The sequence below is a fragment of the Dermacentor variabilis genome, chromosome 5 (genome assembly GCF_050947875.1).
Source record: "Dermacentor variabilis isolate Ectoservices chromosome 5, ASM5094787v1, whole genome shotgun sequence".
Lineage (NCBI taxonomy): Eukaryota > Metazoa > Arthropoda > Arachnida > Ixodida > Ixodidae > Dermacentor > Dermacentor variabilis.
In genome coordinates this window covers 934,116-961,821 of record NC_134572.1, presented here as the reverse complement: position 1 = coordinate 961,821, position 27,706 = coordinate 934,116, and the positions used below count along the sequence as shown (strand labels likewise).

General features: G+C 46.0%; 1 protein-coding gene across 2 annotated transcripts in view; it reads left to right on the top strand.

Moving 5' to 3' along the window:
• Positions 1 to 27,706, top strand: part of LOC142582168 (protein turtle-like) — a 265,050-nt gene that overhangs the window by 123,631 nt on the left and 113,713 nt on the right. For both annotated transcript variants that reach the window (XM_075691563.1, XM_075691564.1), the window contains exon 7: positions 22,863 to 23,168. In XM_075691563.1, coding sequence (XP_075547678.1) covers positions 22,863 to 23,168 — 306 coding nt within the window. The remainder of the gene's footprint in view (positions 1 to 22,862; positions 23,169 to 27,706) is intronic.

Below are 27,706 nucleotides of genomic sequence, written 5' to 3'. Positions count from 1 at the left end.
CGGAATAGCTATCTCAAGTACTGCTGCTGGCGAGGGCGAAATACCTTCGTGTAATTATAATAACCCTAATAGGACTTCTTTCAAAGAAAAAAGAAAGAAAGAAAAAAAAGGAAACGGCTCAGAAGGCTATACTACGAGAGCTATGACTGATACTTTTCTATATATATGTATTCATCTCATCTATGGGATCGCATGCGCGCGCTGTTGCTTTTTCTTTGCGTGTAGTAGTTAAGAGAGCCAGTTTAAGGGCGGAGAAGAAGGAAGGAGAGGAAAGCAATATTGCAGCGCCGTGGTTTTAAAGCGCAGCCGTGGTAGGGAAACGGAAGGCGATATAAGCATGCGTGTCCATGATACGCACACGACAAACTGCCTTACAATATTTAGACTTGAGGGAAGCTTCGTTAACAAACTATAACACGGCAATCAGCACTCGAATATAATTATAACCCTAATAATAATTGTAAATATTCATCTCATCTATAGGATCTAAAGCGCGCGCTGTTGCTTTGTCTGTGCGTGTAGTAGTTAAGAGAGCCAGTTTAAGGGCGGAGAAGAGGGAAGGAAAGGAAAGTCTGTGAAGCAAACTTGCAGCGCCGTGGTTTTAAAGCGCAACCGTGGTAGAGAAACGGAAGGCGATATAAGCATGCGTGTCCATGATACGCACACGACAAACTGCCTTACAATATTTAGGCTTGAGGGGAAGCTTCGTTAACAAACTATAACACGGCAATCAGCACTCGAGCACTCGAATAATAATAATTTCTCTCGTTCCTTCTTATATCTCGTTATATACGTGCGTGTTATAAGACATCCCGACCTCGCTTCGAATAGTAATGAGCTTCCCTTTGAGTTATCATCAATTGTTTCTTTCCTGATTTCGTTTTTTGCTCTTAAGTAGTTACTCATGACCAGTTTAGTTTCCATTGCCGCCACCCATGAGATTATTTGAGCCTATCTGACTTTCCGCTTGACGTTCTTTGTTGCTGTGTTGCCCACCCTACAGGCCGCATACTTGTTGGTAAGCTTCCGAGTTCTTTTCCTCCACTGTGAATCAATCTTTTTCCTGTTCAGATACCTCAACACTCTCCCAGCCCATTTACTTTCTTCCATAATCCTCAGTCGTTCTTCATACTCAATTTTACTGCGAGCTTTCCTCACTTGAAAACTAGTCCAGCCCATATCACCCTGCACAGCTTCATTTGTAGTCTTCCCGTTTACTGCTCTCTCATGGCTCGGTACCGCCGCCTGTCGGGCGCCATTTTACTGACTGATGGCAGCAGAGGGTGGCGCTGGCGTATGCAACGTCACCTCTCCCCTGGCTCTGGGCGGGAGATTTGAAATGCGATAAAGGTATTCGGACCCTTCAGATGCAATTTTCTCGTGAACTAAGCCTAAGCGTTGCGAGGTTTCTGGAATGCCATTTAAACAGTCTACGTCGACTTTGTACTAGCCTTTAGTGTACCTTTGAGAGCCGGTAAAATGAGCAATCGCTGGCACTATCTGCCAGCTAAGGCTGCCCTAACCAACACCATCGCCACTCCCACCACCGCATCTTAGGTTATGTAACGACGTGTACATAATGACCAGTATGACATTATTAGAGGAATTTACCTGCCTGTACATTCTGTTACCTGTGTACATTCACAGAGAGTTAACGGTTGATTCTGTAGCACACAAAGAGATACAAACCTACATTAATACAAGGCACCAATTATCTATGCTTCAAGGTACAAGCATTTGCTGTTAAATAAAATGAGCCATGTAAAGGTCATGTCGATGCTTTATTCCTTTTCAAGCGAATGAGTATTGTACTAAACGGACTTTTATGCATAAGTAATTAATTCATTACTTTATTCATTACTTCTCTCCACCTTGCGGGTTCCCGCAGAACTACTACGTCAAACACTTGCCTTTGCTTCGTGTTGTCAACAAATTCGACTTCGCCCTGCCATCTGCTAGCCGCCTGGTTAGCTCAGATGGTAGAGCGGCTGCCCCGGAAAGGCGGTGGTCCCGGGTTCGAGTCCCGGACCAGGACGAATTTTTCTTCAACCATGAGGCTTTTCTTTCGAGGAACCCGTATGGGTTTCATTTGTAGGAATTGCTACGAACGAGTGGATGTCTGATTTTCCCTTTATCCATAAGTAATTAATCATAGGCAAGAATCAGATGTATGCGTTAAGAGGCAAAGCCGGCAATATCATTACTAATATGGATGAGATAGTTCAAGTGGCTGAGGAGTTCTATAGAGATTTATACAGTACCAGTGGCACCCATGGCGATAATCGAAGAGAGAACAGCCTAGAGGAATTTTAAATCCCACAAGCAACGCCGGAAGAAGTAAAGGAAGCCTTGGGAACTATGCAAAGGGGGAAGGCTGCTCGAGAGGATCAGGTAACAGCAGGTTTGTTGAAAGATGGTGGGCAGCTTGTTCTGGGAGAAACTGGCCACCCTGTATACGCAATGCCTCATGACCTCGAGCGTACCGGAATCTTGGAAGAACGCTAACCTAATCCTAATTCATAAGAAAGGGGGCGCCAAAGACCTGAAAAATTATAGGCCGATCAACTTACTGTCACTTGTCTACAAACTATTTACTAAGGTAATCGCAAATAGAATCAGGAACACCTTAGACTTCTGTCAAGCAAAGGACCAGGCAGGATTCCGTAAAGGCTACAGAACAATAGACCATATTAACACTATCAATCAGGAGATAGAGAAATGTGCGGAATATAACCAACCCTTATATATAGCTTTCATTGATTACGAGAAAGCGTTTGATTCTGTCGAAACCTCAGCAGTCATGGAGGCATTACGGAATCAGGGTGTAGACGAGTCGCATGTAAAAATACTGAAAGATATCTATAGGGGCTCCACAGCCACCGTAGTCCTCCATAAAGAAAGCAACAAAATCCCAATAAAAAAAGGCGTCAGGCAGGGAGATACGATGTCTCCAATGCTATTCACAGCATGTTTACAGGAGGTATTCAGAGACCTGGATTGGGAAAAATTGGGGATAAAAGTTAATGGAGAATACCTTAGTAACTTGCGATTCGCTGATGATATGGCCTTGCTTAGTAACTCAGGGGACCAATTGCAATGCATGCTCACTGACATGGAGAGGCAAGGCAGAAGGGTGGGTCTAAAAATTAATCTGCAGAAAACTAAAGTAATGTTTAACAGTCTCGGAAGAGAACATCAGTTTATGATAGGTAACGAGGCAGTGGAAGTACTAAGGGAATACATATACTTAGTGACCGCGGATCTGGATCATGAGACTGAAATAATCAGTATGATAAGAATGGGCTGGGGTTCGTTTGGCAGGAATTCTCAGATCATCAACAGCAGGTTGTCATTATCCCTCAAGAGAAAAATGTATAACAGTTGTGTCTTACCAGTACTCACGTACGGGGCAGAAACTTGGAGGCTTACGAAAAGGGTTCTACTGAAATTGAGGACGACGCAACGACCTATGGAAAGAAGAATGATCGGTGTAACGTTAAGGGATAAGAAAAGAGCAGATTGGGTCAGGGAACAAACGCGAGTTAATGACATCGTAGTTGAAATCAAGAAAATTAAATGGGGGGGGGAGGCATGAGCAGGACATGTAATGAGGAGGGAAGATAACCGACGGTCATTAAGGGTTACGGACTGGATTCCAAGGCAAGGGAAGCGTAACAGGAGGCGGCAGAAAGTTAGGGGTGGGCGGATGACATTAAGAAGTTTGCAGGGACAACATGGCCACAATTAGTACATGACCGGGGTAGTTGGAGAAGTATGGGAGAGGTCTTTGCCGTGCAGTGGGCGTGACCAGGCTGATGATGGTGATGATGGTGGTGGTGGTGGTGGTGGTGATGATGATGATGATGATGATGATGATGATGATGATGATGATGATGATGATGATGATGATGATGAATTAAACATAAGGCCGAAACTGCCTTCATGACGAAATCACCGTCAAGTTTAGGCAAGTCAAAGCCTTATGAACATTCTTTTTATCCCGATGTTCCTTTTTCTTAGCACCTTGCTGCATTCTGGCGAAGGTCTCTACCTGCTGTATTGTCATTAGCAACAAAATAATGCAACATAATTTTTAACATTCTTTCTCAAGTGCCTGTGAAGAGCTGTTTACGATATTTTGAAAAAAGTTACGATGTTTTTTATATTTATTGTTTGCAACATATCCGATTGGGAGTACCTTTGTGGAGGTTTGCGATGCGTCAAAACATCCAAACCTGCTGCAACACATCTTTCAGATTCAACTTGCCTTGCCTGACAAGGTTGCCTTGCCTGCAACTTGCCTGACAAGGTTGAGAAGCTCACGTGGCGAGTTTCGAGGTTGGGTGGATGGAAACAACTTTATTTTAAATCCGAAAAAGTTTAACGACCCGGGCTCAGGTCTCCCATGAGGGGACTTCGAGGCCTTGCCTCGTCGCCGCCTCTCGAGTCTGCTGGACAGCCCACTCTTGCGTCTTGAGGTTGGAGCTGCGCAAAGCGGCGGCCCACTTCGGCGCAACAGCCTCCGGAGCTACTGCCATTGTAGTTGATATAACACGACACTCCTACAACATGTGTAAGAGCGTCGCTCTAGTTTCCAGGCATAATTTGCAAAGAGCACTCGGGTATTGCGCGGGGAAAATGTGTCGCAATCGCTTCGCACTGGGGAAGGTTTGTGTCTGCAGTTGTCGCCAGACGACTGCCTGGCGACGTTTCAGTTTGGGGTTTGGGGGGAGGGGCAATACCGCCTGTCTAGCTGGTAGTGCTTGGTGATGTCATTGTATCTGACCAAGCGTTCTCGCGTGTTTTGAACCAGGAGTTCTGAACTCGAAGAGGTAGTCTCCGATTCTGCGCGGCGGGTCAGTTCTCGCGCAGAGCGGTGTGCTTCCTCGTTCAAGTTAGGGGGCCCTCGTCGGTGGGAGTGGCGACGTGCGCTGGGAACCACATGATCGCGTTACTATCGAAGCGCTGTCGACCAGCTTTCCTTAGGATCTGGAGAGCCTCGGAGGAAATGCTGGAGCAGTGGTGATTCCCGCAGAGTGCGTCACCCTCAAGTTCAAGACATCTCACATTACATCATCGACGGCTGCGGAACTCGCAGCTATCCGTGCTGCTCTGGAGTTTATTATTCACAAATCATCACATTCATGGTCCATCTTATGTGACTCAAAGGCAGCTCTTCAGTGTCTGATGTCCCCTTTCAACCATGGACCAAATGAGCAACTAGTCGCAGACATCCGACTGCTCCACCATCACGCAATCAACAAGGGACACAACATCATCTACCAGTGGATACCGGGTCACTGTGGATTTTCATTAAATGACAGTGCGGATGACGCTGCCCGGTCGGCTCATGATAGTGCCCAGATTATACCCATACCGCTGTCAAGAACAGATGCAGCCACAAGTCTTCGCTCCCTCGCCCGCGAGCTTACGCAGAATCTGTGGAACACCAGTGATTTCACGAACGCACATCTCCACAAATTGGATCCACGTCTGCAACTCCGCCTACCACCAGGGTTGCCACGAGCGGAAGCAACACTTCTGTGCCGCCGTTGGCTGGGCGTGGCATTCACGAACTCCTATTCATTCCGCATTGGAATGGCCGACAGCCCTACTTGTGACACCTGCGGCTGCGAGGAGTCGATTCAACACCTCTTATGTGACTGTCGCCGTTGCGCAGTGCGAAGAAAAGTGCTCGTGACCGCTCTCGCAAAACTGGACAATCGCCCCTTTACAGAAGAAAAAGCTCTAGGACATTGGTCCAGACGGGCTTCGGCACTCAAGGCCTTGAGGGCTTTGTTGAAGTTTTTAAGGACATGCGAATTGTGCGACCGCCTTTGAACGTTGTAGCGCGTAGTTTCGCGTTACTGTGTGACTTTTCTTTTTTTCCGTTTTTTCCCTCTTCTTCTTTCTCCTTTTTTTCCCTTTACCCCTTTCCCCAGCACAGGGTAGCCAGCCGGTACTTACACTGGCTAACCTCCCTGTCTTTCCTCTCCTTTGTCTCCTCCTGCGGATTGTGAGTCGCTAAGTACTACCTCGCAAAGGGGGTCCGTAAGCGCTAGCGCAATCGCTACCTCTTCCGCTGTTTCTGTGTGTTCCGTTGCGAGACCACACGCGTGTGTAAGCCGGGAGTTAACGTATACGACTACCGTCGTTAATCGGTGTTCTCTTGTATATTCTGTCGCGTCTACGAAGCGGGTAGTCCTCCTCCCGCCCAAGGAGCGCAGCAGTGCTTTGGCACGGGCCTGGCGTCGGCCCCGATTATATTCGGGGTGCATGTTTCGAGGGATAGGGGCGACGATCAGCGTGTCGCTGAGGTCAGGTGGAATGGCTTGTTTCTGACCGTGTTGGACGTGGTAATTGAAGCCGAGTTTCTGCGGGATGTACCGGCCCGCGGCTGTCAGGGACATGCGTTCGAGTTGCGAAACTTCTTGCGCATCCACGATTTCCTCAAGCGTGTTGTATACCCCTTAGCCTTAGCCTTATACCTATATACCTTAGCCAGAAATTTCGTTAGGGACTGGGGGGGGGGGGGGGGGGGGGAGGGGGGCTCACATTGCAGCTCGGCTTCCTCCTTAAGAAGCTTTAGCTCGGGTGCCGATCTAAATACATGTAAATACGTTTTTCTCGGCAACCACTGCACCAAATTTGACCAGGTTTGTTGTATTTAAAACAAAAACTTAAATTCTACTCATATCTCCTTTCGATTTTTTTTCATTTAGGTTCTTAGTTCTTTATTAAAAAATGGCAAGCATCACAAATTTTCAGAAAACGAAACTATCAAGTTTAACACTCTGTAACTTAACAATTAAAAATAACATCGTAATTCTGTGAATTGAATCTAATAGTACATCTACAGCGGACAGAATAGATATGTTACAAATGAATTTCAAAAAATTTAATATTCTGGAAATACTGCTTTTGCAGAACCCTTGTACACAACGTAACCAGTTCACGTAAGATACAAATTGACATATCAAATTTGTCCGCTTTGACTGTTATAATAGATGCTGTTTACAGAACCGCGATATTTGTTCTCCATGCAGAGCTATTAGCTTTAAACGTCGTGCTTCTATTTCTTTTTCGAACTTTCGAATTTTTCAAGATATATAAACAAAATTCAGACCCTAAATCGCAATTCCGCTTTCAACAGACACTAAAATTTAACTTTCTCTCTCAAGTGCAACACATTTCAAGAAAAGCGATCGAGGAGCTATCTCAGAAAAGTGTTTCTGCGTTTTACATGTACTTGAATAGGCCGCGTCGGAGTTGGGCCCGAGCTAAAGCTTCCTCTTAAACAATTTCTCGAGATTTCAGATGCATTAATAATAAATGCATTGTCATTGCCAAAGATGCTGCAAACGATTTCTTGAACGCTACACACTGTCAAAACAAGTAAAATATGTATTTTTTCATAAAAGAATGTACTCGTATGTGTCAAAAATTGTGCCCAGAATACCTGATGTCAACGCTTCCATGTTTCTTGTCTAACTAATAGGTAAAGAAAATATCACACGAACTTTAGAACTATATCAGTTCAAAACCAGCAAAACAGTGCATGCCGCTGATATGAAAAATGTAAAGGCCATGAAATGAACAAGTTGATGACAAATGTGTTAATGAAACTTTGTCATTCAATAACCTTGTTCACATTCTTGTAAATATGCAACGGTCAGTGAAAAATCGCAATGACGCTGTCATTTGTTCGAATGTATTACGCAGGAGCAGTCGTGTGTCCGGTCGTGTGTCGTGAGTAATTGCATCGAAATTATAGTCGCAGCAGAGAGCACGTATAAAAAGCGGGAGTTCCGCAAAATATACGAGAGCGAGGCAAATGAAAATGAGCCAGTGGGAATACATGACAAACGGGGTACTTTATTTAAAAGTAGTCTTCAGAAGCATTTAGACATTTCTCCCATTGACTAGCGAGTCGCGTGATTCCCGTCTCGTAAAGCTCCTTGGGTTGCTGCTTCAAAAAGCCTGCAACTGACTCTTTCACGTCATAGTCCGACACGAATCTGGTTCCCTTGAGCTGTTTTTTCAGCTGCCCCAACATGTGGAAGACGCAAGGCGACAGGTCTTAGCTGTGTGGCGGATGTTGCATGGTTTCCCACTTGAACTTTGCCAGTTTTATATTAACCACAGCGACATGGGGACGGGCGTTGTCGTAGAACAAGATGTCCTCGTTCGTCAATTTTCCACATCGTTTGTTCTTGATTGAGACTCGCAGCCGATCCGTCGTTTCACAATAACGGAAATAATTGATAGTCTCTCAAGATTTAGCAATTTCTATCAGTAATGGCCCCTGACGATCGAAAAAAAGAACTCAACACCTTTCCGGCGGTAATGACGGCCTTTGCGTTCTCTGGGGGTGGTGAATTCGAATGTTTCCACTGTAAGTTTTGCGGTCGGGTTTCAGGCTCCTAGTAGTGGCACCATGGTTAGTCCCCGATCACAGTTGCAGACAAGAAGTCGTCACCTTCATTATGATACCGGATCAGACGAGTCAAGGTAGCGCCGAACTTCTCCGTCTTCTGGCGGTGGTTCAAAATCTTGGGCATCCATTGCGCACGCAAGAGCCGATAACCCAGATGTTCATGAATTATGGCGTGAACTGAACCGTGACTGATGTCCACACGCTCTGCCAGTTCATCGATGCTTATCCTCCGTTCTTGTCTCATCAGATCATCAAGCTTTGGAATTTTGTTGGGGGTGATTTCACGATGGCTTTGACCCGGTCTTGGATCGTCTTTGCAACTTTCACGTCCTTCTGTGAACCGTTTACTCCAACGCTTCACAGTGGCCAATGACATGAAATGTTCAACGAACACGGCAGCCATACGGCGACTAATTTCTTTTTTGGAAACACCTTCAGCTGTCAAAAACCTCACGGCACCACGCTGCTCAACTTCTGGAGCATCTATTACGTCACGCAACCATGTCCAACCCAGTGTATGAGAGCATTAAAGAACATTTATCCTCACACCTGAGTGTCACTTTTGTAAATTAGAGATGCCTGTGTGCTACGCGCATGCCTCGCAGACAATGAATCGAACCATTATTGTGCGGGGTGGGTATTCTAACTTTCATTTCACTCGCCTTCGTACATTATAAATGTGAAGACAGAATTGAATATATGTACAAATGCGAAGATACAGCTTGATAAAGGGCAAAAAAGTGTCGAAAAGTGTCACTAGAAACAAAGTTCACTTACGTACGCGTATACACATAACCTGGCAACAAGATATTTAAGTATACGCATAAGTATCCAATAAATCTACCTGTCTAAGAAAAAGTCACTATATATAATGCGTCAGACAAGGAAAATGAACATCTTGCGCAATCGCAGCCTAACCGAATCCTAGATCCCGCCCCCATTCCACCCACTATACCCGATGTACCGCGCGCGACGGAAGGCGGCGCGCTTGCTCCCCGCTTTTCTCCTTTGCGCACACAAGACTTAGCCACCATCGTCGGCTCACCCATTCCATCCGCCCCCCCCTCGAAGTCAAAGTAGAAAAAATAAATATGAACGTAATTACCTTGGCTGGCTTTAGTGTCTTGACATGGATGCTTTGGCGTAGATGAAATTTAAAAAAACGTTATTTTTTTATATGACGTGACGGCACGAATGAACCACCATAACGCTTCGTCTCATCAGACCTCGCTGCGTGCTTTGTCAACTTGATTGATTGATTGATTGATTGATTGATTCTTTATTGGTTTATCTTGCCTGATAGTATGTTGATTAGGCTTGTCTCGTATGTTCCGATGTAAGACTTTAGAAAAGTCAATGCATCTTTGGCGTCAAATGTTTATAGCTACATTAAACCCACAAAGTTCCGCAATTGAAAATCTGAAGCACAACTTTGGAAATGTCAATGCACCTTTCGCATCATACGTTTATGAGAATTTATACCCATAAATTTTCGGAATTGACATCCATGCGCTCCGTAGATTCCGCAGCCTCCGCGACATGCCGCGGTGAGCCAGTTCGCCATCAAAACGCCCTTGAAATTTGGTGCTCGGATGGGGCTCCTTGCGTTATGTGACTCCCGGTGCATAGGCGTTCCCGCAAAATTCAGCCCGAGCTCGCAATGTTCGCGGTGAAATGTCTTTTCGGGCGTGAAAAGGACATTCTAGACAAAATCCAGAATGATTTCCGGTGCCGGAGATTGCTTTGGTCGGCCGTGCATGGACAGCACGAAAAAATTTCGGGGGGGGGGGGCTGAAGCGCCATAAGTCCCCCCCCCCCTGGCTACGCCCCTGCTCCCAGCTGTAGCGGACCAGCAGTGCTTGTGGACTCCGGTAGGCCAAGGGCGATCTTGTAAGTCTTGCGTATAAGGATGTTGATTTTCTCCCTTTCGGTGGCATTCCATTTGTGGAAGGTAGCCACGTAAGTAATGTGACTGATTGCGAAAGAGTGTATGAGGCGCATGACGCTGTACTCCTTCATGTACGTGTGCTTGTTTGTATTGCGTTTGATCAGGCGGGTAGCCGCTGTAACCTTGCCTTCGATTTTGCGGATAGCTTCTATGTTTGGCCCGTTGGCTGCTATATGCATGCCGAGGATGCGTATCTTCGAGACTTGTGGAATACAGGAGCTGTCTTGCGTATATAGGATTATTTCGTCACATTGGCGCAACCCGCCTGTAGGCTTGGGCCGGCGGCGCGGGCGGTAGAGGAGCAGCTCCGATTTGAGTGGAGATAGTCGGATACCTGTGTCTTGGAGGTAGGTTTCGACTGCAGAGACCGCTGCTTGTAAGGTGGATTTTATGTGACCGTCACTGCCCTTGTCGACCCACAGGGTGATGTCATCTGCATATCAGGCGTGATGGAGGCCGTCGATCTCGTCGAGGTAGGCCGGGAGACATAGCATCACGCGGTTGAAAAGCAGCGGGGATATGAACGACCCTTGAGGAGTGCCGGTGCTTCCTAGTGCGTGTTCGTCGGATGTCATGCTGTCGACCGCGAGGGTGACTGTGCGGCGCGACAGGAAGTATCTCATGTAGTTGTAGCTTCACTCGCCCATGTTGAGCTTGTGTATTCGGCTCGGGATTGCTGCATGTGCTACATTGTCCAATGCATTTTCCAGATCTAGGTCGAGGATGGCCCGGTTGCCGCTAGTTGGATCCTTGATAATGTGGTGGTAGAGCTGGAGCATAACGTCTTGAGTGGAGAGGTGTGACCGGAAGTCCACCAAGGGGGTGGGTGGGTAGGCTCCAGTGTACTCGAGGTAGCGGTTGATGCGGGAGAGGAACGCGTGCTCCATCACTTTGCCAACGCAGGATGTGAGGGAAATGGGCCGCAAGTGATCGAGGCTAGAAAGCTTGCCTGGCTTCGGTATCAGGACTGCCTTAGAGCGTTTCTACGCCTCGGGGATGCGACCTGCTCGCCAGCATTTGTTGACGTATGCCGTAAGAACGGTTATTGAGCCATCATCGAGGTTTTGAAGAGTGTTGTTCGTAGCCTTGTCGGGCCCAGGTGTTGATTTGCCATTAAGGTCGTGGAGAGTTGCGCGGATCTCTGACTCGTGAAATTTTTCATCGAGTGTCACATTTGTCTCTCCAGTCGATGAGCAAAACGTAAACAAGGTGAATGCTGGAGCCAACGTTTCGACAAGTGGACTTGTCTTCTTCAAGGCGACGTATGCTTCCTCGCCACAGTATATATAGGTGGGGTTCTTCTAAAGGGGAGAGGGTGTGACGTGGGAGGATGCGGAAACGAGGAAAAATGTGTTAGCGTGTCGAATTTAGAGTAAAGGAACGCTGTGTACAAGGTCAAAGCCAGACTCCCCCCCCCCCCCCCCACCCACCCACCCCGGTCTGTCAACGCACGCGCGTTAGCCGGCGTGTCAAGGGCGTCTGACACGCCGCCTGACAAAAAAAAAGGAAAGAAAAAAAGCGGGGGAGGGGGGGTGAGTTACGCCAAGAAATCAAACTAAGTCTTGTTGCCTATAGCTTGAAGTTTAGCATAGCGAATAGATTCTAAAGCTCCCTTTGAAACGTTTATGCCTATTGGTTGCAATGTCTTGAACTTATGGCTAAGGTATGATTCTCTGTATTTTCTTTCGCGTTCAGAACGGAAATTTGACTGTAAGATGTATAGTTTAAGTTCATCAAAGTTATGACCTGGTTGGTTGAAATGCTCGGCGACGGCTTTGGGAAGCTTTTTGGCTGTGTCCGCGCGATGTCCATTTAATCTGACGTTCATTGATTGTCCTGTTTCACCGATATATTGTTTCTTACAGAAGGAACATTCAAAACATATAAATCACATCCGAACTTGTACAAGTGAAGCTATATTTGACTTCATGTGTATAACTATTTGCGGTGCTTTTAATTTTAATGTCACTTTGAAGGTGCCTGCAGGTTTTGCACCTAGGGCGACAACATGCTTTTATTACGGGGGAATGCTGTTGGCTGACTTTTGCGTGCACTAACATGTCTTTAAAGTTCTTGTTTCGGCGATAGGTAACCCTGGGTACATCTGGGAACGCTTTTCGCAGACGCTCGTTGCTTGATAATAGTGGGTGGTATTTTCTTAGGATGTTCTTTATGTTTGGGAGTGCATTAGAATATTTTGTTATTAAGGCCGGCGGTCTGTCAGATTCTACTGTGAGCTGTCTCTTCGCCAATTCCGACTGTCTCTCCAATCTTGACGTGGCATCATAAGCTCAATCGAGAGCAACTTGGAGATAGTTCCTTTCTGCTAGCGTTGATTTAAGGTCATTTAGGAGGTGAATATAATCGTGGTCTTCGCTGCAGATTCTTCTTATACGTTTCGCTTGTCCGACAAAAATTCCTTGCTTGCAATGTAGCGGGTGATGACTGTTGTAGTCTAAATATTGCTGGCTATTTGTAGGCTTCCGGTAAAGTGTCGTTCTCAGTTTTCCGTTTTCTATGTAGACCGTCGTGTTCAGGAAGTTGATCTGACTAGGAGGGTGGTGAGCAGTAAATTTAATATTCGGGTGAAAGCTATTGAAATGGCTAATTAAGTCGGTTAAGGCGCTTGTGCCGTGTTCCCATAATATAAGTATGTCGTCAATATAACGAAGATAGGTGTGAGGTTTTAAAGCGTAGGATTTCAGCAGGTCTGCTTCAAGCTGTTCCATGAAAATGTTCGCATACGTGGGAGCGAATGGCGTACCCATGCTAGTGCCTAAAATTTGCAGGTAGTGTATAGAATCGAATTCGAAATAGTTGAGCGTGAGAACTAACCTAAGGAGCGATAAGTAAACTTCAGGAGCGTGCGCCTGGGGATTGATTGCGAGGGATCTAGAGACGGCTTCAATTCCTTCACTCGTGGGAATGTTGGCGTAAAGGGCAGAAACATCCAAAGTGACTAGAATAGCGGGGTCGGAAAGAATTTGGTTGGCGTTGATGCCATCGATAACTCGAAGGAAGTGCGGCGTGTCTTGAACAAAAGATGGGAGGGTGATGGGTATGTTTGACAGGTGGTGATTTAAGAATTTAGATAGTGACTCAGTAGGTGTGTTGTTATTAGACACAATAGGCCGACCTGGATGTCTGCTGTGAATATTTCTTCGACCGTAACTTTAGGTATGTTAGGAAGAAGATAAAAGCGGCCTGCTGTTTTGTTCTTGGGCATCATGAATCAATATTCAGATTGCGTGATTAGTTCCCTGGACAGGAGCTCCGCTATTGTGCTTATCACAATATTGCTGTAATCTGAAGTTGGGTTAGAGTCGAGTTTTCTGTAATGGGTGTGGTTGCTCAGTTGTTTAGAGGCCTCATTCTTGTACTTTTCGATAGGCCAGATTACGATACTGCCGCCTTTGTCTGCTGGTTTTATTACAATATCATTCCTTTTCGCAAATTGTTTAAGGATTTGGTGTTGAGCGGGGGTCAAATTTTTGCGTTTCCGGCAATGCCGCGTTGACTCTAGAATTTCCTTTGATATCAGTTTTAAGTATAAATCGAGGTCTGGGCACTGTTCGGTTTCCGGTGTCCACGTGCTAGGTGGTCTAAGAGAGTCTCTATCTTCTTTTCCTACATCTGGTCTACCGAAAAAGAACTCCTTGATGTGCATGCGTCGTGAAAACTCTGTCATATTTTTGTGGAGTTCGTATTCGTTTACTGCGTTGTTCGTCGGACAAAACGTTAGACCACGTTTCAGGAGATTAACTTCTTCGGGGCTTAGACTCTGGGATATGTCTGCTACATTGCTGCAGTGCTCTGGATGATCGCCTGTAGGACTGTCGGTGGAGCTACGTGCTGCAGGGGTTACATTATTTTCTTTGGGTGGATCTGCAGCTCTAATATCTTTGCGCTGGTATTTATCTAGTAATTTTTCCTCCTTAATTTGGACGAATTGTTTAAGTTCTCTTCTTTCCGGTTCAGTTAACTTTATCCTGTCGAGTTGATCAGAGATTATCATAAGTTGTTCTTTGCAGTGTTCTTCGAGAATGTCAATAAGGGAGAGCGATGCATTTTCTAGGACAGCATTCCACTTTAATAATAGCCTGGAGGGCAAAGAACCGAGGGCGCATCTAACCTTGATTCTGAGACCTTTTGGGATTTTCCTCTCTTTAATGCAGCTAGTGTAAGTTTTTAGGTGAAATCTGTAATTTGTTTGTTTGGCGACGAGTTTGCGGGATTGGAGGAAAGGGCGAGATTTGTTGTTGCGTGTGCTATCCCTAGTACGTGGTAGTCATTTCTGTTTGGTTCGGGCAGACCTCCGGGGCAAAAAAATCTTCAGGTGGTGTCTTTTTACGCTTAATTTTCTCGTCGAGGCCTGCACCGATGTCTGTCTGCGTATCGATTTGCTTGTTAGTGTATGTAGCTGTTTGCGTGAAGGCTTCGCGGGTGGTTGTGGGTTTCCGTATGCGCGGATGTTGTAAAGGTGGTGTTGGTTCCGCGTCCACCGTCTGTGTAGATGCTTCTTGGGTTCTAGCTTCGGTAGAGCGTGCGTGCGAGCTGGTGTTGAAAATTTCAGGCGTGTGTTCCTGTGTTGAAGCTAACTGGGATGCAGGATTTATTGGTGTTGTAGGTTGCGTCGATTTAAAAGAGTTCCTGAGCCTGTACTTGATGTTGTTAGCCATTACCTTGACGCCAAAAAAATTGGGGTGAAGTCCGTCCCGGGCGAGCAGAATGTCGGGGTCCTGGTGTATTTCAGCGCGGTGGATAACATCGACGTTTTCGTGTTGGTTTCCAATGTCAAGAAGAAAATCATTGAGCTTACGTGTCCCTAGTGCGTGAGCTAGGAGTGTCGCTGTTTGTTGAATAAGTGGCCTGTGTTTGTTTGCGATCCTGGGCAGTACTGTTGTCAAGGTGATTTCTGCGTTTGGTCTGTTGGTGTGCAAATCGTTTATGAGCGTTTTCATGACCTCAACTGTGTTGTCACTGGTGTCGTGGTTAAGGTCATTAGTCCCGCAGTGAATGAAGAAATGTGTGATGTGCTGTGTTGCTGCAGCAATGAGGTCTCGGATGGTGTGTGTTGTGGCGCCGCTCTTAAAGCTAATGTGTGGTGAGTGTTGGCCTGGTGGGAAGTGTTCGTGCATGTACTTGTAGTGACTGTCTCGAATTAGTGCTACGTGTGAAAAGGAAAGCAGAGGGCGCTCACCTTGTTCCTTCATCTTCATCAGAAATCCAGAGAAAGGAGGACGGGAATGCGGGAGATGGAAATTCAAGACGATGAGCAAAACGTAAACAAGGTGAATGCTTTTTTCTTGTCAGCCGGCGTGTCAGACGCCCTTGACACGCCGGCTAACGCGCGTGCGTTGACAGACCGGGGTAACTAAGGGGGGGGGGGGGGGGGGGGCTGGCTTTGACCTTGTACACAGCATTCCTTTACTCTAAATTCGACACGCTAACACATTTTCCCTCGTTTCCGTATCCTCCTGCCTCACACCCTCTTCGCTTTAGAAGAACCCCACCTATATATACTGTGGCGAGGAAGCATACGTCGCCTTGAAGAGGACAAGTCCACTTGTCAAAACGTTGGCTCCAGCATTCACCTTGTTTACGTTTTGCTCATCGTCTTTAATTTCCATCTCCCGCATTCCCTGTCTTTTCTCTTGTCTCTCCAGTGTAATCTACGTGTATAACATCGAGTCGTTGAGGGAAGTACTTGTCTAGCAGGCGGGTCACAAGCTGTTGATCACTAGTGGTAGCCCGTTCCTTGTGCAAAAGGCGTTGCAGGTTTGCTCGCTGAGCAGACTTGCTTTGCGTTTCCCCCAAGAGGTGACGAAGGAGACGCCACGTGCTGCCATTGTGGAGCTGCCCATCGACTGCGTTGCAGATCTCATACCACTATTGGCAGCTTAGGTCCGGCAATGTTCTTCTAGCTGGCGATTGATGTGTGCGATCTTCTTAGAAGCTTTCGGTTGCGCCTTTGCTTCTTCCATCTTGCGTGTAATGATGTCTTGGCTTTCCGCAGGTTGGCTAGTCGGCTGTCGATCTTGTCAACCTGTACTTCGGGTGTGAGCGTCTGTGTCGCCTTGATCATGTCGTCATTGAGCGTCTCCATCCGTGCCTCGATGTCGTCGATGTTCTCCTCACCTCTCTGTTCTACTCGCTGCTTTCTGAACGTGTCCCAGTCCGTCCATTTGAATAGCTTAGGAGGATGGGGTGTACCTGCCTGAGGAATCCGTGTCTATGATCATGTGGTCACTACCGAGATCTTTAATGTTATTGCACCACGTTGCTTGAGGGAATTTCAGACCGCCGTCAGGTCCGGTGTCGTGTCCCGTGCCTTTGATGTGGTTCCACAGCGAACTTTGGCCCAATCAGACTGGTATACATAGCGCAAAAAATGACACAGGGACAAGCAGAACACAGGACGAGCGCTAACTTTCAACAATTGATTTATTGCAGCTGGTGAGTATATATATACTCACTGGGACGCCACTGCAATAGAACACGTTGAAGGGAAGGAGGAAAAGACAGTCATGTGACTACTATGCCCAAAAATTCAAGCTCTTTCCTTGATAAAAATATAGACGGCGTGCTAACGCACTCGTCACCTGCTCTGGTTATCTCAGCTGCTTCCACAATTTTCCTCGTAATCTTATTCCTGTGGCGATAGACAACAACAGTTTGTTTTAATAGCGAGAAGCATGGTGCCTTCGCGTCACATTTTCTACAATGGGCAGCCAGATGCCCAGCCAGATGCCCAAGGGCTAACACATTCTGCACCCTTTCTGGAAGGGTCACATCTCCAACATGATGCACATTGTTCCTCAGCGGGGGTGGCTTCTTTGGAGTGATGGAACGTACTTGTAGTAGCGTATGCTGCCAGAGAAATTGAGTAGTTCTGTCGACGATAGCAGACAACTCACGCCACTTTTTCTTTGGCGTAGTCGGTCTGAGGCACACAAAACGTGATGAGTCCGCTCAGTCAAGGAGCCAGCCGGTTGAAAAACGCAGGTTTGCACTTCTGCCGTATGTGCATTATGTCTTCCATAGGCTAAAAAAGATTGGGCAGCGTGCAGTAATCACAGTCGTTTTCCCAGCCCCGGCAAAGCTGGCAAGGCTCTGTAAACTCCTATATGAACACAACAATCAAGCCCAGGCCCTGTAAACGCGCAAATGCGCCTAAATCACGTCAGAGTTGTTGCTCTGTCCGGCATAGAAAACGTTTCGTGACATGCGCAGTGAAAGTGGTTTACCAGATTCCCCTGTTTTGCGGCAGTGTATATGTAGGACAGACAAGCTGGTACTTAAACGATCGTTTAAGAGAGCACTATAACATGATGCAAAGAAGGGGGTAAGGCGTGCAGACACGGACACAAGAGAAGTGGACAACACGAGCGCCGACTATCAACTGAGGAAAGCACTGAGGCGAAAAAAGAAATGACACACAAAACTCAATCTGCGCATGCTCTGAAATGGTAGCACCACGTGTCAATCGGGTACACGTGCCGGTCTACGCGAGAGGTAACTGTTAAATCATTTGATCTATTCCTTCAGTAAGGTAATCGAAGGCTGACTCACGCTCGCACTTCGACCATTATTGATATGCCATGCCTCGACCATGTTGTTCTAGGCAGTATAACAACGTTCACAACACTTTTCAAGGCCAGTTGGGCATCCATGGCCGGGACTGCGGCTGCGTGCCCCTCTTTGAAGATACGGAAGTTTCAGCTAGACATAGCTCACAGCTCACGCGGGAAATTATAGAAGCTGACTTCATCAGAAAACTGGGTAGTGTGTGTGCGTTAGTGCCCCTCTATCGCGCTGACCCGTAGTGAAGTCGTGTATCTCATCAGATAGAAATAGTAACGTTCGTTTTTTTTTTTCAATTGACCATTTTCTTAGTGCAATGACTTGCTGTTTTAGCACCCCTTGAAACTGCCGTTCATTTTCTGCGCATGCCCCCTCTTGTATATAAACACATGATGTGGCAGCGCAATAAATATTGATGGAAGTCAGCGCAGTGTATGTCGTCTCTCGCAGTCCTTGTCCTTCACGCTGTACGTCGTTTTGAGAAGTCAGTCACGTGTGACAAGCGGCAGCTCACTGGTATCGATTGCAGTACGTGCTGTTTATCGATTCAAATTGTACGGTGGTTGTATTTGTGAACGGAGTGGTCGTTTCCTTTGAGCAGCATCACGCAAAGTCGTTTTGATGACATAACAATAATATATCAGTCATTTTGTGCGTCCAACATTCCATAGCCGCTACCAGGTGAACGTGTTTAAAGACAGTGAATTTTATCAGCTGCGGCGTTTCACTGGCATAATGGCTGCATACACGGCTTCCGTTGTCACTAATGTGCCGCGTCTGGCCGCGTAATGATGCGTTGATTAAAAAAAATGTGCCAGCTAGCGTGAAACCTCATCGCTGGAACCGAGCACAGTCTCTTTGGAAACTACCCACGAAAGCGGATTAACCTTGCAGCCTGTGGGTGCGTGCACCGGTGAGTAAAAAGCACTGCTTTACGTCATCAACTTTGAATTTCTTTGCCTGCCAGGTGGATAAAACAGATTCCTGTAATCATTTCTTCAAAGTGGATAATAATGATAATTATAATGCTCTTCAAAGGCAATTCAAACAAGACTGTTGCTATTTTACCGCGTTGCTAAAATTCCTAACAGGGAGTGCAGCATAAAAAATAAATCGTTTTGGCTGTGTCTGCATGAATGATACACTGCGGTAAAGGCACTGCACATTAGTGCAAATGTACTTCCGGTCATACGGTTGGATTAATAGCATTTGATACATAATAAGCTTACTGTGTTTATTACCTAGTATGTGGCAAAAAAATTCATCTAGTCGAGGCTTCACTACGCACAGCCCACACAAGGACACCATTGAAAGAAATGCACCCTCAAAACAGTGTTGCGTGCGTGTGTGCTTTTCTGTTGTGGAGCGCCTTGTGCACTGTTTTTAGTCATACATGAATCACAAACTTACCCACACTTCCACCATAGTAATTGAGGCTCTTCTTTTGCCTCCAGCCTCCAAAACACTGCTCATATTTGTTCACTCCTTTGGACTCTATTGTCCCTGAACGTACAAGTCTACAGTGGACATGTCACCACAGAGCCACAATCCTCGCAAGGTATGTTTCTGAACACTTCAACTAGAACTGTGGTCTGTTCATTTATTCGACTAACTTTTGTTTCACCATCTTTTGCTTGCATGTCTGTCATAACTTCATGATTATTCTTTTCAGGAAGAAGGACAAAAGAGAGATTATTGGTGTGCAAACTGCCCACGCCAAGCTATAAGAAGCTCAACGATCACCATAATGACAACAGGTCCTCTTGGACTACGTGCCTCACCATGAAATGTTTACAAGTTTACCAGGTAGAGAGGGCTTTGAGCCCTATCAGGAAAGTGGCAGTCTACAGTTTTGTATCATACCGAGCGGGAATGCGAAAATTGGACATAGAAGCTTACTTGCTTTTAATAAGGGCGTTTATGACAATCGGAGAAGTAACATGTTGAGTCCCAACTGGTTTCTTTTGTCGTCATTACAACCATGACGATCAGAATAGAAACAATGTAGCAAGCTCCTACTTGCTAATTCACAAACTCTGCCATCTGCTATATGCAAATCAGATTGACGGGCATTACCATCAAGTATCACATGCTCCCTCATAGCGTTAGATTGTTACACGATACTGCAAATAATTTTAAAATCTTCACAATCGCTCAGTGCAATTTTGAGGAAATGATGCTTCATGTTGGTTGAAACTCTGGCAGTCACTCTTCACTTTATTATTCTATCTTTTTTTTATATATAAACTACCCTCAGGGCCACATGTCATCAAAGAGGGAAGTGGTTACAAAACAGTAGGGTAAAACAAACGAACACGAGCAGTGCGTTCTCTAACGCATTGATTTCCCTGATTATAAAACGCAAGCTAATGTTTCGCAAAAGAAAGTTTATTGTTGATGATGGCTACGATACTGGTGGGAAGGTGCCTCCATCCCTGAGATGTATGGGCGATGACAGATTGAAAGATAGACTTCGCTTAACAAGAACAAATTCCTACGTTACTATGATGATCGATGTGGTTTGAAATGTATTTGAGGCCGCGGTATGAAGTCGTCATGAAGTGTGGTATGGTGGAAAATTTTATGAAATAGCGAAACACGGGTGACTGCAGCGGTTAGCTAGGGGAGCAAGTGCTGCTTAGTTTCATTGAGGTTATACTCGCGGTACGGTTATCATTGGGAATAATGAAACGAGCAGAGTTATTATGTACTAGTTAAAGTGAAGTAATACGATTAACGCCACTCTGATCCAACATTGCAGATGCATATTCAAGTTTCGAGCGTATTAGAGTCTTGTAAAGGTGTAGTTTTAAAGTAGACAGTGCTTTGAAAAGTTGAGCCGTAAGTACCCGAGCATGTGAATAGCATTGTTAACTATGTACTTTATATTGATCGAATTTAAGTTACTTGCGATGTGTATACACCAATACATTTATAGGACATGAAGAAATCTAAGGGAACGTTTTTAAGATGGTAAGTGCTAGGACCAGAATTAGATCTTGATATATGCATTGGTTTTTATTTGTGAACTACAAAGGGCTCATGTACATTTTGCATGAAATCAGTAACTGGGCTAGCCCTGCAACGTAAGAGATGGCTAGAAAAGGCAACTTCACACATCCGGCCTACTCCACACTTCTCAAACAAGACAAACTGATAAAGACAAATTTTCTTTCTCTTCAAACAGCAGATTACATACCTGAGGACAGTGTGGTCACAAAAAGTTTTTAAAATAGTATTGAAGTTTGGCTTAACATTCCCCTATTCAGCAGTGGACGAGCAAGGGATGCCTCAGCGTGGGAATTTGTTTTCGTCACTGCCCTCGCAAATGGGTTTGATTGTTGAAACCTTGGCTACAGGCTGAGGCTTTACTCAACTGAAGTGTTCGTCTCCTTGTAACCTTCTTGCATTGTTTGAACACAAACCGAGATTTTCTTGCTTTTTCAACATGAAACCGTAAATAGTATTTTACAGGAATCCGTGAGAATTGATTCGGCATACTTATATGTTTATTTAGCGTCCTCGTTTATACGCAATATTTTCAGAGGTCCGTGTAACCACTGTTGTCTCCATAACGTTTCTCGCCTTCCTACGAGTATTCGACTTGTGTCTAATTCTTTAATGCTGCACCTGAACACTAAATGTGCAGCAGAAATATCAAGAACAGACAATACGTGATATAAACTTTAGCACAGTGTTTTTTTTTCCTCTACACTTCAAGCCTATCGCCAATGTGTAATGAAAACAATGCAACAATGCACCTCGAGCTTATCTTACTGACAGTACGTCTTTGCCGAGCACTTCTTATGTTGCTTACTTTAATCTAGCTGATCGGCCCCCACCTCGCTGCCAGCCAGCAGTCGTGGTACCCACACGCCTTGGCACCTACCGCCGGAATAACACCCGCTGTAGTAACAATGCAGCCGCCTCCGGCATGTCTCGCTACCTGCGCTGCGGCAGAGCGTCATTGCTCGCGAGAGGCCACCGACCGCGATAGTGAAGCCCCGCATACACCCTCGTAACCGTCAGCCATGGTTCCTTCTTTAAGCGGCAAATAATTAGTACTTCAAACTTTTGCTGTTACCAAAACAAGGCGGCAACCACAAAAATAAAATTATTAGTGTGTAATTTTATACGTTTTCCCTCGCGTATTATGGTGAAATGGCGAAAGCCAAATTCTTTATTGAACTGAAATACCATGATTGCTTCGCTGCAACTCTTTATTGCCAAGTTTCACTTCATTTGGCCGTGAAGTTTCATGAGTAAAACGGGCTCCAGCAGTGAAATTAACTGTAACGCAGACTTTTGAAGAGTGAAATGCTCAAACTCCATACACTTTTTCCATGTCTGTTGCACACCTCATTGCTTGCACCGATGAAAAGACTCTTCAAGAACAGCAGACGTTCCGGAGGTGGTCAAGTGCCACGCCAATCGCAAAAGGACGGCTGACGAGGATTTTGTTTGCTTCTGTGATTAGCAGGTGAAGTAACACAACCCCGCCCAGTCCGCGTGCCTTGGTTGACAACTGCGGTGTTTTTTAAGTTGTATTCTACTATAGTAGTCTTTATTTCACACTTTTTACGTTTTCTTGCCGGTGTTCTTCCTACGCGAGTCCATTTGACGTGGTTCCTTGTTTGCCAAGAAAAGGACAAGTGTATCTCACAGGTGTACCTGTGGAAAACACGGGGAAGGCGGGAGATGGAAATTCAAGACAATCAGCAAGACGAGAGATACACTTTGTTAGTGACTTATAAACTGTGAGATACACCTTGTTTCATTTCTCTTTTGCGAGTTCACGCGTCTTTATGGCGAATGTGGGGCGTTATTCGCATCTGTACTAGTAAAGGTAGCCCCCGCCTCATATGCGTAGAAAAATCGCCTCGGCCTGTGCAGGACCCCCCGATGCGGTGCAGAACTGCTCGGTGCAGAACCAGACCGAGGACTCCGTGGCCGTGGCCTGCTCGGAGGGCTACGACGGCGGCCTGCAGCAGCGGTTCCGCCTCGAGCTGCACGACACCGCCCGGCGGCGGCTGCGCGCCAACGTGAGCTCGGCCGAGGCGCCCGCGTTCGTGGCGCGCGGCCTGCCTGCCGGCACCAGCTTCGTGGCGGCCGTGTACGCGTTCAACTCACGCGGCCGCTCCCAGCCGACGGTGCTCGTGGTCAGCACGCTGCCGGCGCCCGTCAGCCTCACCCGGAAAGGTACGTGCGTCGTGGTGCCTCTGGTGGTGGCTGAAATGTAAATGTTGTCACCTATAACTTACAGGCGTAACTAATCACTCACATCGCTGCACTTGTAATTTCTGGGACAAGCTTTTAGTTATTATTCTTTTTTTACACAAGCAGGGGCGAAACTGCCTGAATCAGCTGCAGTAGATTAAAATGAACTCCTGCGCAGTTAGTTACTCCCTGTTCACGGAGTAGAGTGGACGTACTGTACTGCTACTATCCCCCTTCGGAAGAGTCAGAGTTGGCAATACGTAGAGTACACGTGCTCTAAAGAAGTGTCGCGTATGTAGCACACAACTACGCCACTCATAGAGTCATGTTTACAACTTTACTGCACCTTTGTTTTCAGAGTCTATTATATGCACAAAGTTGTAGCTAGCTATAGGGGAAGTGGCGCGAGAGGAGGGAAATGGTTACGGGCGCAGGGATGGTTGCGTCCAAAAGAAAAAGGAGACATAGGCGTTGCCCTTTTAGTATGCCCATTATTTTGAATCATTTTGTAAAATTTTTTGCTCGGTATATATGATTCGAGAGGTGGCGCATCAATTCAAGAAAGTTATGTGGTTCTACGTGCCAAAACCACAATATGATTATGAGGCACGCCGTAGTGGGAGACTCCCGAATAATTTAGACCGCCCGGGGTTCTTAAACGTGCACACAATACACGGTACACAGGCGCTTTTGCATTTCGCCGCCATCGAAATGAAGCCGCCGGGATTCGATCCTCACTTCCTCGTGCTTAGCAGCGCAATGGCAAAGTCACTAAACCACGGTGGTGAGAACGCATGAATTGAAGGCATTCAGGTTTCACGAGATTGCGCTTCAGATTTCCTTTCAGAATACGTGTGGATTCTCTGCAGGCCTCTTCGTGCATCTAAGGCAACATGACGCACATGCTCCTTGCAAATATCGAGACATGCACAGAAGGTGCGTATTGCATGAAGGGCCAGCACACAAGTTCCCATAGGTTCGCAACGAACATATCCTATATATCCGATAACGCCTTAGAAATCAAATAAAATGTGGCAAATAGTTCATATTTTATATTTAAATTATGTGGTTTTACGTGCCAAAACCACTTTCTCATTATTAGGTACGCCGTAGTGGAGGACTCCGGAAATTTCGACCATCCGGGGTTCTTTAACGTGCACCTAAATCTAAATACACCGGTGTTTTCGCATTTCGCCCCCATCGAAATGCGGCCTCTGTGGCGGGGATCCGATCCCGCGACCTCGTGCTGAGCAGCCTAACACCATATCCACTGAGCAACCACGGCGGGTGTTTCATATTTTGCTAATGCATATGACATTAAGAGGGATTTAGACAATAGCGAAGACAATATACGAAATCTCGATACATGAGGAAGATACTGCCGAAAGGAATGTGTTCTGGTTTATTCCTTGTAGGAAGCTTCCGAAATTATCACATTCAGCTAAGAAACAAACAGCAGAAGATCAAGGGAGCAGAGGATAATATCTAGGATGGCGTGTTGCATTACATTGATTGCAATGCAGGGGCACCTTGAGTTATCAAGCTGCCTCTGCGGATAAACTACCTTGACGGAAGGATAAACCACCTTGTCCTCCGACTTCCAACTCCTCCAGTGTTCTCGCTTGACTTTGGGGAGCAGTTTCACCCACATCCCAGGCCTCTCGTACAGAGACCAGGTCAAGATCATCTAGCCTAACTTCCAAACTGATTGGGGAGGAACGATTCCCCTCTGATAGGCATGCCGTTTAGTTTGAGTACCACGTGCAGAACTCTTGCTTTTAATTTTTTTCGCACTCGCAATGGCTACACGAATAGCACGATGGAACGTTACAGGTACCCTACGAAACATTGACGACTTTCAAGAACTTCTATCCAATTTTAAAGCAAAGGCACTCTGTCTCCAAGAACTTACCTTACTCTCAAGCATACCAGTTTCTTAAATCAATGTATCAGTTTTCCCAAAGATCACGCCTTTCTTTGTTTCCCTTTTCTTCTTTCTCCCTTCCTTTCTAATATTTCTTTTAGGTTTATATTTTGCCGCTAATATTGTATAATGCTTCACGTTTCACTCTGTTATTTCCTTTGTTTTAGTATACAGTAACCAACTCCCCTTTGCAATGCCTCGGTGGCTGAGGGTATGGAAAATCAATCAATCAATCAATCAATTGTGCCCATCTCTCAGGTGGAGTGGCAATTGTAGTAGATAGGTCGATTTCATGTCAACACGTGAACCTGCATACGCCACTTGAAGCTGTAGCGATTCCAGTGACTTTATTTAACAAAGTGATAACAGTGTGCTCGTTATATATACCACCAGATCAGCAGCTTGGAACTTATGATCTCGAAAATTTTGTTTTCTTCCCCGTACACTCTTGTAAGAGTCTTGAATGCTCACAACCCCTTGCGGTACGGGTCAACATGCGATGTTAGAGGAAAATTCATTGAGAACCATCTGATGTCTTCTGCGGCATGTCTGTCTAATTCAAAGGCGCCTACTTTTTACAGCGATGCGCACAACAGCTATTCTTCAGTAGACTTTGCCATAGGCTCTGCATCCTTACTCCCATCGCTGCACTGGCGAGTTGTTTAATATCCATCAGGTAGTGATCATTTCCCGGTGTTACTAGAGACAACTGAAGAGTATATATGTCCCGCATGCACGAAGCGTTCGTATCTACGTCGTGCAAACTGGGATAAATTCAAGGAGCTTTCCACCCGCACACGTCACTCGGTACAATATCTGGGAATGGGGATAATGGCTACATACCTGACAGACCATATAATTAACACTGCATGCGAATCCATTCCTCAATCTTCGGGCACTTGAATTAACCCAAATCGTTGGTGGGACGACGAATGCTAACTAGCAAAGAATAAGGTGCCGAATTCACTCTCAAGGTTCCCAACTCATGAAAAACTAGAAGCTTTTAAACGACGCAAAGCGAATGGGAGACGTCACACAGCAAAAATCAATGTTTGGTGCAAGTACATTTCATCCATAAACTCCTATACAAGAGGGTTTACAACAAGGTGCGCGCGTTACAAGGGCAAGACCCCAGCCCGCTACCACTCGTGAACGTCGTGGGAAATACAACACAAGAGCAAGTCGATACACTTGGTGCACATCTTGAGTGGGTATCTAGTTGGGAAAACTACACAAAAAAAGTTTATTGAACGCAAACGTGCAGCTGAATCAAAACCAATTCGCTCATTGAGATCATCAGCAGAACGTTGCAATCAGTCTTTCACAATGTGCGAACTGAAATTTGCACTTAATGCTTGTAAACGCTCACCTCGAGGATCAGGCCAAAACACCTGTGACATCAATAATTATCTGTCGGAAAAAATAACTGAGTGCGTGTTTTGTCTGTTCAATAAAATATTCTCAACCGGGCTCCTTCCTCGTTCTTGGAAGGAAGTCATTGTATTTCGAACACTCAAGCAAGTAAAGACCCATCAGTGAAAACAAATTACAGAACAATAGCACAAACAAGCTGTTTATGCAAACTTCTCGAAAAAATGGTCAAGCGCCTCCTCATGTCATTTATTGAGTATAATGGCATCCTTGACCTCAGGCTTTCGGACAGGGAGGTCAACAATGGACAACCTGTCCTCCTAGAATCGTACCTCAGAGGCGCTTTAGTACATAAACATGTTTGTCCGTATTTATTTACCTCAACAAACCTTACGGTACAACCTGGCAGTGTAGCATCCTACAAAGTCTGTCCGCTTACAGAATCTGTAGAAATATGTAGAAAGTCTTGAAAAGCTCCTTCCTGACAGATCCTGTCGCGTCCGAGTAGGCAACATTATGTCGCGGATTTTTGTTCAAGAAAAAATCGTTCTGCAAAGCGAGGTGCTGAGCTGTTCAGAGCAAAATGAACTCACTTCGAAATGTATTACTTCGAACCCTATCCTACTCAGTGTATGTTGATGACCTGCAGATCAGTTTGAAATTGTGTAATTTGGCGACAAATGGTGCAGCGGTGGCGTAGAGGTAGAACACCCGCCTCGCGTGCAAGATATCTGTGGTTCGAATCCCGGTGCCGCGCAATTTTCCACCGGACTTAAAGAAAAGAAAAAAAATTCGCGTGTTGATAAAATTGCATAAACAGGCCTGGAGTGCGGCCGGATCCCTGTGACCAGAACCGGTAACGCACTCCCTCACCAGAGCAAGATTGGCCACCCTGGTGCAGTACTTGGCCACAACCTCCTATATGAACACAACAATCAAACCCCGGCCCTCAGTCCCCAGCAGCTGCGAAGCAACTGACCACGGCGGCGGTCAGACCTGCGACGCAGCAGAGGGTGCTAAGAATCCCTGGCTCCGGACAGGCCGCCATTGGAATATGAACCTGACAACGTTTAACGCTAGAACGTTATCTAGTGAGGCGAGTGTAGCAGTGCTACTGGAGGAATTAGAGGGCAGTAAATGGGATATAATAGGGCTCAGTGAAGTTAGGAGGCCAAAAGAAGCATATACAGTGCTAATAAGCGGGCACGTCCTGTGCTACCGGGGC